A 15,948-nucleotide genomic window follows, 5' to 3' on the forward strand; every position below is an offset into this window, starting at 1 on the left:
TGACAGGCCACTCTGCAAACTTGGACTGCAGGGACCACATCTTAAGGGAGAGGCCATCAGCCACCTGGGTCTCCAACAGACCACAATTAAAATCAGAGCTGTCCCCAAAGAGAAAGAAAAGAAATAACTTGACCAGATCTTTGTTCTGTCAAGCATGTGATACTCAAAAGAATCCCAATGTAATGTTCTCCCAGGACTTGGCTCAGTTACTCAGTCTTCTAGTCACATGTCATTTTTATTTCCCTGGCTTCTTATTCTTTTCTAGGCCTTCCTCAATTTATAATCGTGGGTGTTTCTGTATGTCTCCATGACCCCTTCAAAGGAAAGGCAGTCTATCAATCTAATAGAAATAAATACTAAAATACATGTGCATACTTAATAACCAAATCCTTTATGAATGAGCCACATGGAGAGAAGGCAGTATACAAGGGGGGACCCCCCAAATAACAGGAGTTATCTTCTGGAGAGCAGGCCCCTTATAGTACAGGCTTCCCCCACTGGATGAGTGTTCTAGGAACCCATGTGTATCAGTGTACCACTGGGTGTTGTTGTGAGAGGCTGCGTTTGGCTTCAGTGCATTTTTTTTTTTAAGATTCTTTCAATGCCTTTGCCCATTTCATGATGGCTGATTTACGAGTGCACCTGCCCACGTCCCAGTGAGTGTTCAGCAGTTTTTGACCAAAAATAATATAGCTTCCATGCCCCACCCTCTGTATTCACCCAATATTGCCCTGAGAGACTTTTTTTTGTTTACCTGGATATAAAAAGTCCTCAAAGGGAAACAGTTTGATGATGTGGAAGAGATGAAACAAAAAACAGCAGAAACACTAAAAGGTATTAAAATCCACAAGTTCAAAAACCATTCTGAGCAGTGGAAAAAACATCTTGATAGGTGTAGTGCATCAAATGGAGAATAGTTTGAAGGTGACTGAAGTTTAAACATGTAAGAATAAATACACTTCTTTTTATACATAACTTCTGGGGTTTTTTGGGGTCCCCCCCCCTCATTATTATATAAGGCTAGCTCTAAGGGACCATGTAGTGAACTTAAAAGGAGATTACTTTAAACTCTGAAGCTAGTAGAAAAAGAGAGTCCAGAGACTGGGCACTGACACTTAACCAGTAGTCATATGACTCAGCCTAATTTCTTACCTATAAAACAGGAAGTTAGAAAAATTAGCTCAATGCTATTTCATTTCTAAGTGCATCAAACAAATAATGGCCAATACTTAAGTACCACATACTATATGCCAGACTGCTATGAGTGCTTTACATTCATTAATTCATTTAATTCTCTCAACAATCTTATACAGTAAGTACTATTATTAACTCCATTTTACAGATGGAAAAACACAGGCAAAGAAGAGGTAAAGACTTGTCCAAGCTCCCAGCTTAAAAGTGGCAGAGCCAGGATTTGAACCCAGGCAGTCTGTACTCAGAGTCTGTGTGCAAACCAACGTGCTGTCCAGAGTGGGGGAAAGAGAAATTATAGTAGTGTAAATTTAAGGCACCTTAACTATAGTACCTCCCATCACCAAGTAATCCAGGGTTAATAACCCACTGAGACCATCAAACCCCAATAAATACTCCCTTATAAAGATTCCCTCCGAAGAGTAGAGTTAAACTATTCAGTTAGAGGAGCCCAGAGGGTATTAGCAGCCCACTGCAGAGCTGATTTTCATCTGTCAATCTTAACTGTTGTAAATAACAACAGTTTTTAAGAAGTGCCTTTTTAATAAGGTGCTTCCATCTCCTGGAGATTTTTAGTTTTGTCAGCTAAACTTCCAAGTAATTTGGCTCAGCTTTACAGCTTAAGGGACCACGTGTATTTATTATCTGACCCAATTAGCTCATTGTTCTCTTTCTGGAAGATTTGTTCCCGAATATGCACCATCAGATGTGAGCCACAAGATGGAGCTCTAATACAGGAAATGAATGGCTGAGCTTGGCCCTGGAGCAGATCATTAGCTCGGAAAGGGTACTGTTCTCCCCGCCTGATCACTGCACACTCGACTCTTGCAAAGCACTTTCCTCGCATTTCCCGTGTGTCCACACGAGTTTCTGCACACTTACTTTCTGAGGAAATCTTCCAAACCCTGACGTCGTTGGTCCACATGCTGGCGATTGTTCATGTTGAAAAATAGGTTTTTAGATGGAAGTTCTGGCAGTTGCCTTATGAGAAAGGAAAAATATAATCATCAAATAAGGCGGTTTAGTTACAGAAATCTCTCAAAGTGAAAGCAAAGTATGCATGATAATTATTGCCCAGTGATTATATATATTACATATATAGTTATATAGTAAGGATGAGAGTATTAACTTAAAGAAAACCACTTTTTTTAAGGACTTTCATGGTCAATACCCATAAAAGTTGGTGAGAGTCAAGTGATAAATCTTGAATTCAGATCCTGTAGCCACAAATCTAACTAAAGGTATAATTACAATCCAGAATGCCTACAAAATCCTTCATAATTTATTGCCTATCAGTCATGCATGTCAAATTTCTAAATATTGAATATAATAATAAAGTCTCCTCGATGTACTGTTTAAGTCACTTACACCAGCAAAGCATTACTTTGAAGTCTCTGCCTCAGCCACACAAATTCTCTGTATCTTCTTCGTACACAAGATGTTTTCATTGTAAAACACATGCTATTGGTCTGTTCAGAAAAAAAGAAAAATATAAGCCTCACTTGAGGAAAATATCCTTTTTTCTACTTCTATATCTCACTATATGCCCCCCAAAATTTGTTTAAACTGGATTTTTGAAATCGAAAATACATTCGCATTTAAACCATAAATGAGCAGCATTGACCCCAGGCAAGCCATACATTCCCTGAGGCCCGAAGTAGCCTCCTGATCATCTGCCAGCACTGCTTTCAGAGACCAATCATAAAAATTAAATCCTGAAGCATAAATGGCCCATAAAAACTCAGGGTCATCCGCTGCATTTTAACTCCCTCCATTGGTCCGTGTCACTGGAGAAGCCTTGGGGACTAGAGATGCTTTCTCCCGGCCCCTGACATGGCAGCACAGAAGCCGTCATGTCCCTGATACGGCCACCACTACAGATCACACAAATCACCAGGAGTCCTGACATCACTTTTAAACAAGAGAACGGCATTCCCCTTCACAACTACACGTGCGAGGGAACGTGACCTGAGTTAGAAAGGGGTGTGACACACAGGGACAAACATCCGCACAAGTGACCCAAACTCCAGTCCTGGCTCTGCTGTGGGCAAATCCCTTAAATGCCACTTTCCTGAGTGATAAAACCTATTTCACAAGGTGGCTGTGAGGACGGATAGCAAGCAGTTGGCAAATGTTATTGAACGTATTATTAGTTATTAGATGTTGGCTTCCTCCCAGCTACCCTAAGGCAGACATGAAAAAGCCACCTCAGCAGAATGACAATGCTTCTCCTTTGGGTAAACACGAGCCTGGCAAATGTGTGTTTCTGCTTTGGGTAACATAGGAGATGAACAAATATTTGTCTATTGATTTTGTAAGAAGCTCTCTATGCTCTATATGTCCTTTAAATTTCTATTTCATAACCTTTAATTACCAAACGAGAAATTTTTGCCATATTCTACCATTTAATAAGCACCCAGCAGTTGTTTTCCTTGGGAAATGCGATTAGTTCTTAAACTGTCCCCAGGAAATATATGACAGAGTCCCTGGTATTTCTCAGAAAGCCTTGGATGCAGAGAGGTTAAATTAAGAGACCAGCCCCCAAAGTAGCGATTGGTCTAAATTCCATCCGATGCGCTGGATGGAGTTGGTGGCACAATAACATTCTGCCTCTGGATTGCAAAGCACACCAGGGCCTCCCTTTAATGCGATCCTTGGGGCTAGGAGAGCAGGCCGTTTATTCCAGAATGAGCCCTAATGAGGCCCTGGAAAGCAGGTGTCCTTTCTGAGCTCCTTCCCCGGCGGGTATGCAGCCACGGGGGACTTCGTAGCCTCAGGTACACACTGGGTGAATTTCAACGCCTTTTCTTTCCCTCCATTTCTCTGTTCAGGATCATTGTGGATGCCGATAACTGGGGATCCCGCTGGCACTACACCAGACAAAGGTCCTTCTACCTGTAAGTCCTTCATCTGCAAAACAAGTTCAGGAGCGTATATATGATAGGACTACCCACCTCTACAGTCCACTAGTTTAAAATTCCAAATAAACGATAGGATTTCAGAGTCACCTGATATTTCCCTGGAGATTAATTTAAAAGGGTTAAACACCGGCTTCTCTACCTGCAAAGCATTATGGGTACAGCATCTAAGGGGGCTCACTGTGACTCTCCAGTCCCCCCACCGATTCTTTTTTTTTTTTTTTAACATTTTATTTATTTCTAGAGAGAGGGGAAGGGAGGAGAAAGAGAGGGAGTGAAACATCAATGTGTGGTTGCCTCTCACATGGCCCCAACCCCGGACCCGGCCTGCAACCTAGGCATGTGCTCTGACTGGGAATCGAACCGGTGATGCTTTGGTTCACAGGCTGGCGCTCAATCCACTGAGCCACACCAGCCAGGGCCCACACTGATTCTTAATTGTACAACAGATAGAAACTGCTTCAGCATCAGACTGCAGTGAAATCACTAATTTTTTAAGTTCCCCTAAATCTATTTGCTTGTTTCTGCTATCTATCAAGCCAAGGTTCATTCACTGTCAATTTATTAGCATGTCAGAGAAACGTTAGAACACCACCAAATAATATTTGTGGAACCCATTATTTCTGGTTTGAGGTGGACATTTCTGAAATCATATCATGCTACTTATGTAGCAGAAAAAAATCTATATTTCATTAACTCCCAGAGGATAATCAGATTTCATGCCTACCATAAAGTATGTGACAAGGACCCACACATTTTTTTAGAGGAAGTTAAAAGGCAACTCAAGAATTTCATTTCATTTTCAAAGGCATAATCTTATATATTTGTGCTATAATTTTCCACACAGAATTTATATCTGGTGTGATTTTATGAGTAAAACCAAAACAAAATAAAAATACAAAGTATATCTTAGCAATGGCCTTCAACACAATCATCAAAAAAGCAGTTCTGAGTTTATACTTTGTTTATTTTCTAAGTAGGAGAAGCTTGGGTGGGGGGGGAAGAAAGGAGAAAAAACAAAGTTTTATGGCTAGGGGTTGCATATCCAATTTACCGATTTAGCTAGTTATCATGGGAAGATTAAAGGTAGCTAACTTTTACCACACTTGTGCTTGTAGTCACAGAGAAAACCTGCGCCTGTTGCTATGCTCCCAAGAAAAGTCTAGACTAAATCAATGGCAAAAGTGACTATATTCATGATCAGGACGTAAAGCTCTAACATGTAGCCAAATCCAGCCTGCCACTTGGCTTCACGAATAAAGTTTTATTGGAACACAACTACACTCATTCGTTTATGTCTTGTTTATGGCTGCTTTCGCCCTACAAGAGCAGAATCAAGTAATGTGGAAAAAGACTGCATGGCCCACAGAGCTGAAGATATTTACTACCTGGCCCTTCAAAGATTTTATTTATTTATTTTAGAGAGAGGGGAAGGGAAGGAGAAAGAGAGGAGGAGAAACATTAATATGGGAGAGAAATATTGATCAGTTGCCTCTCCTACGCACCCCAACTGGGAACCGGGCCTACAACCCAGGCAAGTGCTCTGACCAGGATTCAAACCAGTAACCCTTCATTTTGCAGAACGACACTGGTCAGGGCTACTACCTGAGCCTTTAGAGAAAAAGTTTGTTGACCCTGTTCAAAGTTATCACTGAGGGCCACACACCACATGACATTTTTCAAGAGATTATGACAGAGCATAATTTCCAATTAAAGAACATCATTTCTATTTACATAATTACTCAGAATCTAGATGAAGGTAAAACAATTGCACATATTCAGTTCCTACTTTGTATTCTACATACAAAACACGACACATCTCTTCTCCAGAGAACTCTACATCCTCTCAAAACAAGACATCAATCAATGTATTTATTGCCCAGAAATATGCTATAACAGATCATAAATACCATTGATGAGGTATAAATATTCTTTAGCCATGAATTTTACATGTATTTGCATCTTTATGAAGGTAATAAACATTAAAATATTAATATTAACAAAGGTACAATAAGGAATTCAAATAAGAAATTTTCAGCTTTAGGGACCATCTTACTCCTTTGAGATACACGCATTAGTTGTAATCATTAAAATTCAGTTCTTTGAATTAGGATAACCTCACAAATTTCAATTGTTAAGGACATCATACCATCCCATCAAACATATGCTACTAAAAATTACTGATTTCTATGAACTACTGACTGCATACTTACGTGAATACAGATCTCATAGTCGATATAGGAGTGCCAGAAGTCCTCCTTCTGAATCCGAGGGTCTCGAACCCAGACACTTACAAATTCCTGTAAAGGCATCAGAAACAAAGAGCTGGGTTTCAAGACCACAAGTGGGGGGCAAGAGATGGCGGAAACGGCTGTCCAAGAGCAAAGCGGAAATGAGCTTTAACCTATGTGGTTATGATTCTTTAAATAAACAAGAAGTTAAAGAAGTTACTGAATTAGGCTCCATAGGAAGTCCTCCCCCTCCCTCCCAAAAAACAAGAACACATTTGACACAAAATGGAATTTTCAAAATAAGGCAAAACCAAGCTGATTTGTGTTTCTGGAGAGTTTTGGAAGCTAGTAAGAACGTATACTGAATCACGAGAAATAGGTTCATGTTTTTCTCAAACTTTAAAAGCAGTCATTTCTTACTTTCTTCATCTCTCTGGATTAAATCTACAGGCCCTGCCTGATACATCACTCCCTGGAACACAAATGAGTAAGAGTAGCAAAGGTCACGTGAAAAGCAAGCGATGAGAGCTGACAATGACTTTGTGTATGCCCCAGCTTCATGAGGACAACTTAGTTTAAAAATATAACATCGCATACAAAAATGTGTTATCTTTGGCATGATAAATTTTAAAGTATAATTTATTCATCTGATGATTATAAATTTGTTCATTGAATTTAATTTCCAATATTTTAACTTTGGGGTTTAAAAAGAAGGGCTTCCAGGCTGAAATTTCAGCCATTTCTCACTGCTTTGCTTTGGCATGTCTGAGAAGCAGGCTATAAACACCCTGGAGCAGAAGCAGAAGAAAGATGGTGAGGTTTTCTGGACAGAGCACCTCCATTCTGTTATGCAGATAATAAAATGAGAATTTTCAGTATTTTATCATTTTTTTAAGTTTAAATTTTTTATTGCTTTGAGAGAGAAACCTTGATTTATTGTTCTACTGATTTATGCATTTTTTGGTTGCCTCTTATATGTGCCCTGACCAGGGATCAAACCCACAACCTTGGCATATCAGGACAACGTTTCAAACTCACCAGGGGAGTACAGAGGATTGTTAAAGGAGAAAAATAGTCCACACTCCCTGAAAATAACCCTTGCCACCTATCAAATTTCACCTTCTAAGACAACATGTGCTTTGTTCTTGCCTTTGAGACCTCTGCCCACTGCATGCCCTCAGTAGATAAGAATTGTAAGTTAATGTTCCAGAAAGTCTTACTTTAAAATCCTCTCATCATGTAGTTTTTAAATCTTTTTATTGATTTTAAAAAGAGCGGAAAGGAGGGGGGGAGAGTGGGAAAGAGATTTGTTGTTCCATTTATTTATATGCACTCACTGGTTGATTCTTATATGTGCCCTGACCAGGTACTGAACCCACAACCTTGCATATCGGGATGATGCGCTAACCAACTGAGTTTTCCAGCCAGAGCTCATTATGTATCTTTAACGTCATTTAGAAGACAAAGAGGCAATAAAAATAAGGCAACAATATAGTGGTATTCAATATTGCAGCTATTATTTCTCAAAAACACATTCTAAGTTGCAAGAGGCGCTTTAAGAACAATTGTTACAACAGAGTATTTGTAATAGCCCCTCATTCCATATAGTGTGGTTGGGTCACAGAGAAAGCACATCCTGTGCAGGAGATGGAAACTGAAACGAAATCCAGGCAGCCTGCCCTTGCTCTGTCCACATTTCACATTGTCTCCTGTTGGTGTGGAGGTCTCGGTGTGTAACTCATTTCCCTGGAGTACTTTTCACACATCCACAGTTCTTAGAAAAAATGTATCAATTCTCAATGAACAGATGAATAGAAGGCGAAATGGTTTAAGAACAGGAGAGAAGACCAGAGTCCAGAAAAGACCACATTTATCCCTCCACACCCCCACACACTCAGGGCTGCATGCGGACTTGCACAGGCCCTGGATACTTTTGCGTTCCTGGCCCTGCTCCAAAACACAATATTCAAAATCCTACTTTATGACTTCACTGGCACAACGATGAACATATTACTATTATATACCAAAACCTTTTCTTTGACCTAAAAGTTCATTTTACTTTTCTGATTAAAAAAAATTAAAACATTTTCATGGGTTCCTAAAAGCATTGTGGGCCCTGGGCCAAGCCTATGCTCTGGGCAAGGCAGAAAGCTGCCAACAGCTGACAAGGTTACCTGGCCCTGCTTTGAGCCAGGAGGCTCCTAGTCATCAAGTCACATGAAAGCCACACTCCCTCACAGGGCACTGGCAGCTCTGTTTTTCCAGTGGAGAGACAGAAGTCCTTAAATATACCAAAAGGGAAATTAAATATTTCCAACAGCTCAATGTTCCCTATTAACAGAAGACATGAACCTGTTACTGATTAAACAAAAACAAAAGATAGAAGAACACATTTGCCAATTTGCTACAAAGCCGTAATATATTTTTTTTAATGTTTCTGAACTTAAGCAACAAAATCCACAGCGTCACATGCCCCCGACCACTCAACATATTATTAATCGATGTTGAACAATGAACAAATCATTCCGAAAAAGAAATCAGGGCTTTCTTTTCCCTGTTTGCTATTGTCCAATGTTAACATACAAGCTTTGAGTAACATGTCTCTTTTCATGGAAAGAGCACTGAAATTGTGGTCACAAGACTAGGAGAAAATTCTGTTACCCACTTCCTAAATTAGGAACTTATTCACTGAGCTCCTGTTTCCCCACCTGGAAAATGGGAATAATGCCTGTCCAACCTATCTCAGCTGTTTTTTAGGAGAGTCAAATTACAAAATACTGGTGAAAACACTGGGAAATTTTTCTTTAGGTGATACATGAATATAAAGTATTATTATACTCTTATGTAAAGTATTATTACAAAGGAAAACGCTTATAAACCCAAAGCACCAAGGTCTTCATACAAACATTGGCAATCAGCAATTAGGATTAACCAACTGTATGTGTTTTTTTTTTAAGATTTCATTTATTTTATTTATTTATTTACAGAGCAGGGAAGGGAGGAAGAGAAACATCTATGTGAGAGAGAAACGTCGATCGGTTGCCTCTCATACATGCCCCAACCAGGGCATGTGCCCTGACCGGGAATCGAACCAGCAACCTTTCACTTTGCAGGACAACACCCAACCAATTGAGCCACACCAGTCAGGGTTATATGCTTTTCTTTAAGTAAAAATTATTAAGGTTCCAGTAGCAAACACTCTAAGACTGATTTTTTTTCAGCGAAAGGCGGAGTGACCTAAAGATTTCACAGTCCTTACTCAGAGCAAGCCCGTCAGAATACTTGTTGAAGGAATGGACAGCAGAGTGACAAACTGGTAAAGAATCTCTTTTCTTTGTCTCAATGGGTTGGAATTCTCAGACTCTACCATCACTACTACTTATTAAGTGTAAACTTTCATCTTTTTGGAGAAAAGTATGTTGAATACATAGCCTAAAACCATGCTGGGAAAAGATAATGACTTCTAAGGACACAGCGATGCATTTCAAATGCATCCAAATATTTTGCCTATCCTGCAAATCTTTAACTTGGTTAGAGAGCTGAATATCACTCTTCTTTTGTGGATGGTGAACTTTCTGCCTCCTCCTTCTCTTAAATGTTGCTGTGGTCCTGAGAGCCACCCCAGGCTGCTATTCTTCACACCCTGTTGCTAATTCCAGGGTGATCTTACCCAAGCATAGTATCAAGCACCCAGCCCAGTCCCAGTCACTCTCCACATATACCGCCTCTTGCCTAGATGGCCCGAATTGGAATGTCCCACCCTGCCCACATCACCCTGTTCCCCTTCTGATCCCCAGCAACCGCAACTAGAAATTCAGTTACCCCAGACTTCTCTCTTTAAATCACCTCCCCAAGTCCCCCAGATCCACCCTCCTTTGAACCACACCATATTCCCTCAACGACTGCTTTGGTTCAAGGACCACTTGCCCAATGTTACTGCAGGAGCTGCTGAATGATCTCTGGGCCTGTCTCCAACTAATCCCCTACACCAAGTAAGATAAGAATGGCTCCAAAGCACACATGTGATGATGTCATTTACCTGCTAATAGTCCTTCAATACCTGACCCATAACCTTCAAGATCAAGTTCAAACTCCTTAGCTAGCACAATAGATCCTTTCATGGTTCTCACTCTGCTTATCTCCAAAGGCTAAGCTAGGTTCTCATACCCACATGCCATTTCACACCTGCATGCCTTTGAACAAGCTGTTCTCTCTGCCCAGACAGCTGTCCCCACCCCACTTTCTGCTTTTTTCTTCTTTGTGGTCTTCTTTTACTTTTTGCAAACTCTAATTCATTTTTCAAAATGCAACTCAGTCTGGAAATCCTCAGATACATCCAGTCTATCGACAGATGTGGCCCTCCTCTGAGCCCCTAATGCCTCTGGGCAGACTTCAGGCACCCACCCTACTCACCACACCTTACTGTACAGTAGGTCTCCTCTACCAGATGCTAGGCTCCTGTAGTGGTAGCTTAGGCCGTCTTGTATGACCTGAATGGCTGGCATGTATTCTATTAACATCACTCAATGAATAAATAAATGCCTGCAGGAATGAATAAATGAATTGCCTGCAGGGAATAACAAAAAGATCAAACTTTAGTTGAAATAAAAACCTCATCCACTTGGGTTCCTGGACTCAATGAATTAGTGATAGCTGGTCTAAAGTTCTACAAGAATTAGCAGCTGGTCGAAACTTTATCTTAATTTAACAAGCCCCTTCCTCTAAGGGTGTGCCAATGAACAGCATGTGGCTACAGGAGCGATGTTTAAGATCTATGAGAGGAAAATGTTTTCAAGCACCCTGAAGAACTCCAGAAGCACTTATTTACATAGAAATAATTGAAAATCATTCTGAAAGCTTCAATAACTTGGGTCCCCAAAGACCTGTACCAGACAACAATTTGTTTGCCTCTTCGGAGTTAAAATATGTACTTGAAAGTAATAAAAGTACACTTCTTTTAAAATATTCAATAATTCAGCTGGGCCTCCCCTCCTCCACCCTGCAATTAGTAGAAATTAGTGAAGTTCCACCATGCTTCCAGCTATGAACAGTTCGCCCAGGAAGCCAAGGTTCACCTATAATCTCTTAATTAGACACATCCCTCACGATGCTGCCCCCATCCTTCAAAGGCATGCTGACAGCTTGTCAGCCACAGAGGACAGCTCTGAGCTCCATACCTTGAATCACATGGATTTCCTATGAAAATTGCTTCAGCAGCAGCAGTTACTCAATTTAATAACCTTATTAAACACTTCAATGACTTCTTGGGCCTAATGACGATATCTAGCATGAAGAAAGAAGCCAAGCAGAGTAAAATTAAAAATTTAAACTAACTGATCCCTACTGTTCTCCACGTGAAAATGGGCTCCTGAAGAGAGACCACTAGACTCTTGGAAAATCTAACCCCTGTGTTCTCTTTAATAATCACTCTTTGATTTTAATATACTACCTCTCCCCACCTCCACCCCAAGTTCAACCTTTACCCACTTATCCACCTACCTTGTCTTTTTTTTTTTCCTTAGCCCTGATAGGAGATGAAATTAAGAATAAAAGTAACTAGTGTACAGGGCACCAACACATGCCAGGCATTGTGATAAGTGTTTTACACATGGTTTTCTTTCTTCTTTCCAACAATCCTTAGAGGTCAGTTATAATATTGTCCCTTTTTACAGATAAGAAAAATAAGGCATCTAGCCCTGGCCTGTGTGGCTGAGCGCCGGCCTATGAACCGAAGGGCTGCCAGTTTGATTCCCCGTCAGGGCACGTGCCTGGGTTGCGGGCTGGGTCCCCAGTTGGGGGCTTGCAAGAGGTAACCGACTGATGTTTCCCTTGCACATTGATGTTTCTCTCCCTCTCTTTCCCTCTCCCTTCCCCTCTCTCTGAAAAACAAATAATTAAAATATATTTTTTAATGTTTTAATAAAAGAAAAATAAGGCTCTAAAGCTTAAGCAACTGGCCCAAAGTCAAACGGCCAATAGGCTGAGCCCGGTTCCAACCACCAGTTCTCCTTGCTCCAAAGCCTGAGCTCTCAAACATGTTCTATCTAGTGGCTCTTTTAGCAATAATAAATCTCAGTCATTTCACTGTAATTGCATTATTTTGGAGAGGAAAACATTATCTTGTTTGCTATTAGCTAAAATATCAGTTGAAACAACATGCTCTTCTGAAACTCTGTACTGCAAGGCTTTGAATTTTGTTTTTCTATTTCTAGCACCAAACACGATATTAGCACAAGGTTGATGCTCATGAAACATTTGAGAATTAATCTGATTACAAAGAATGTACAGGTTCTGCAGGCTGCAAGTTATAAGATGCTGCTGAAAGACATCAAAGAAACATATACTTCCTTGTATACATCTATATAAGTATCATACCTATACTGTGTCAACAGCCCTGACTGGTGTGGTTCAGTGAAGCGGGCATCGTCCCACAAACCAAAAGGTCACCAGTTTGATTCCCAGTCAGGGTGTGCAAGAGGTGACCAATCAATATTTCTGACATCAATGTTCCCCTCCCTCTCTTCCTCCCTCCCTTCCCCTCACTCTAAAAATCATTAAATAAAATACTCTTTTTAAAAAAGATTCAACATAAGAGATAAATCCTCCCCCAACTGATCTAAAGGTTTAATGCAAGTTCTGTAAAAATCTCAGTAAGATTTTTTTGAAGACATAGATAAGTATATTTAAAATTCACATGGGAAAGGAAAGACCCTAGAATAGCCAGAACAATTTTGAAAAAGAATAAAGTGGGAAGAATCCCTGTTGCTGAGACCTATACAAATATGCCCAACTGATTTTTGACAAAAGTGTGAAAATAATTCAATGGAGGAGGAACAGCCTTTTTAACAAGCAGTTGGAGAGCTGGACATCCGCAGGCCAAAAGAGGAACCTCGACCTACACCGTGCACCTTACCCAAAAATTAATACAAAATGGATCATAGATTTAAATTTAAACATGAAGTCATAAAACTTTTAGAAAAAAATAGGAGGGAACCTTTTGAGACCCAAGACTAGACAAAGAGGTCTTAGACTTGATACCACAAGGACAATCAATATAAGAAAAAACTGATAAATTGGGCCTCCCCAAAATGAAAAATCTTTGCTCTGCAAAAGACCCCCGTGAAGAAATTGAAAAGACAAATTACAGACTGGAGGGAAATATTTGCAAATCACAGATCTCTCAAAGGACTTGTATCTACAATATATTTTAAAAATGCACAAAACTTAACATTTGGAAAAGCAAAGAATTCAATCAGAAAATAGGCTAAACACATGACAAGACATTTCATCAAGGAGGACAGACAGATGGCAAACAAGCAAATGAAAAGATGTTCAACATCACTAGCCACTAGGGAAATGCAAATTATCACCACAGCGGTCGATCACTACACAGCTACCACGGTTTCTTGTCATATCACCACTACTTTTTATTTTAGCCATTTTGATGGTTATGTCATTTAAATTTAAAATTTCCACTGTAGTCTAGCTTCAATCTTGTAGTGCAAGCAAACATAACTGTGCTCATTATAAAAATGCTTACTCGGACTATAAAAAAAGAGTAGAGACAAAAGCTAATAAGGCAGAATTTCTAGGTGTTAGTGAGGATTAATTTTTCATGGCCTTGATGAGAATTTTCTATCACAAAAATGAAAACGTTTTCATTCTGTGCTCACTTTCTCGGAACATTTTTTTCCCCTATTCCAAAGTAGTGTTTTGTATGTTTATATATGTACTGGAGATTCAGGCACTCATTCATTCATTCATTCATACAATTAACATGTATGGAATACCAACTCTGTGCTAAACAGCTAATGCTTACAGAATTTAATCAATGTCTTATTCACAGACTTCTATTCAAAACTTCCACACAACAATCTCAGAACTAAAATTTAGCCATTTTACACACTACATTCTTTACAAATAGTAAGCTTGGAAGGCAGAAGGACTGTATCGAGTAATCTTCTTTTATTTCCCACTAATGCCTATGACAGCCTACAAGGCATACCAAGGGGATGTTACCTCCACGTTATAGCTTAGAGTGTGTGTTTAATGCTGTGCCCTTGCAGGTCTGAATGATGACTTTAAGAAAGCTTTGATTACTTCCGGTTAAACAACTGTGGACGAGGTTCAGTTGGACCTGACTTTTACTGGGCTTATAACAGTTCATGATGTTGCAAGTTTCTTTACACAAGTCATGTCCAAAATCAAGGAGTTATCTTTTTATATCACATAACACATTAGGAAAAGTGCCATGGAAAAATTGATCTTTTGCAAGAAATAACTGCCAACCTGTGTTAAACTGCACCACAAGGACCCAATCAGTAAAATCCTGAATGGAAAAGCCTTACAGGAGAAAAGATGTGGTTTATTTAACACATAAATCGCAAAAGGGAAAAAAGCCAGAATAAGTGACTCTAAGCAGTATATTAACCAGATGCAACATGGTCCTTATTTGGATCATGATTAGAACAAGCAAATACCAGATACTTTTTCTTTAACATAATCAGGGAAACTTAAACACTGACTGAATATTTGATGGCATTAATTATTTAAGGTATGATAATGTGGTTTGTTTCTAAGAAGGGTCCATTGTTAGACATGCATATTGAAAGACTTACAGATGAAGTTCCAGAACATGTAGAATTTGTTTCAAAATAATTCACTGTGTGGTGGCAGGAGGAAATGGGAGAGGCTGGGGAGATAGCTTGGTCCTGAATTAATAATGTGTTAAGCATTGTAACTTTAGGTACATAAAGGTTCATTATATTAGTGTCTCTACTCTTGTATGCTTAAATTTTCATAATGAAAAGTTAAAACCAGAAAAAAGAAAAGAAGAGAGGAAGAGAAGAAGGGAGGGAGGGGATCCCCAGCAGACTGCATTAGAAAAAGGAACAAAAGTGGCATTTGAAAGTGAAAATAAGTCAGAAATATGGCTCTGAAAATGTTAACCATTTGTTTAACACGTACTGACACCATTCACATGATATTCTAATACTTGCCTACCTTTTAAAATAAGATTTTTTCATTGTTATAAAACTAAAACATGTATGTGGTTAAAGATATATTTATATATAAAATTTTACCTATCAGAACTTTTATATATATTTTACAATTTATGTATATATAATTGGCATTATATATCATTTTTAACACAAATAGGAGTATGCTATAAATACTGTTTTGTACCTTCCTTTATTCACTGCACAATCTTTTAGAAATCTTTATATTTATATATAATTCAATGTTTTTTATTTAAAACAATGTTTAATTCAGAAGTGCTTTAGATACGCAGAAAAATTGTGAGGATAGTAGAGAATTCCCATATATCTCATACCCAGTTTCCTTGTTATTATGTCACACCTGATTAGGCAGGGAGGGAAGGAAGAAGGAAGAACAACAAATTTAGTTTCAGGGAGTGGGAGAGTGTTTTGTCTTGTCTTGTCACTTCCCTTCAAAGTCCCCAGCATCCCAGGACACAGGTAGAAGCCCTGCTTATGGGATATTCTTTAATGATATTCACTAGTTCCAGGTGAGTCAGTAACCAGTCAGTTTCTCAAAATCAAATACATGCTTTCCCAGAGCAAGCCTCCACTGTTAGCATCAGTCAG

General features: G+C 39.3%; 1 protein-coding gene across 3 annotated transcripts in view; it reads right to left on the bottom strand.

Moving 5' to 3' along the window:
* Window positions 1-15,948, bottom strand: part of SNX10 (sorting nexin 10) — a 55,950-nt gene that overhangs the window by 5,844 nt on the left and 34,158 nt on the right. For 2 of the 3 annotated variants that reach the window (XM_090287797.1, XM_090287798.1), the window contains exons 3-5: window positions 6,323-6,409; window positions 2,560-2,660; window positions 2,074-2,172 (exon numbers count right to left, since the gene is read on the bottom strand). In XM_090287797.1, coding sequence (XP_090143923.1) covers window positions 2,074-2,172; window positions 2,560-2,660; window positions 6,323-6,409 — 287 coding nt within the window. Of the gene's footprint in view, window positions 1-2,073; window positions 2,173-2,559; window positions 2,661-6,322; window positions 6,410-15,948 lie in introns of those variants that run through there. The other variant, XM_090287799.1, reaches the window with a different exon arrangement.

The sequence above is a fragment of the Furipterus horrens genome, unplaced genomic scaffold (genome assembly GCF_987537825.1).
Source record: "Furipterus horrens unplaced genomic scaffold, mFurHor1.1.pri manual_scaffold_9, whole genome shotgun sequence".
Taxonomy (NCBI): domain Eukaryota; kingdom Metazoa; phylum Chordata; class Mammalia; order Chiroptera; family Furipteridae; genus Furipterus; species Furipterus horrens.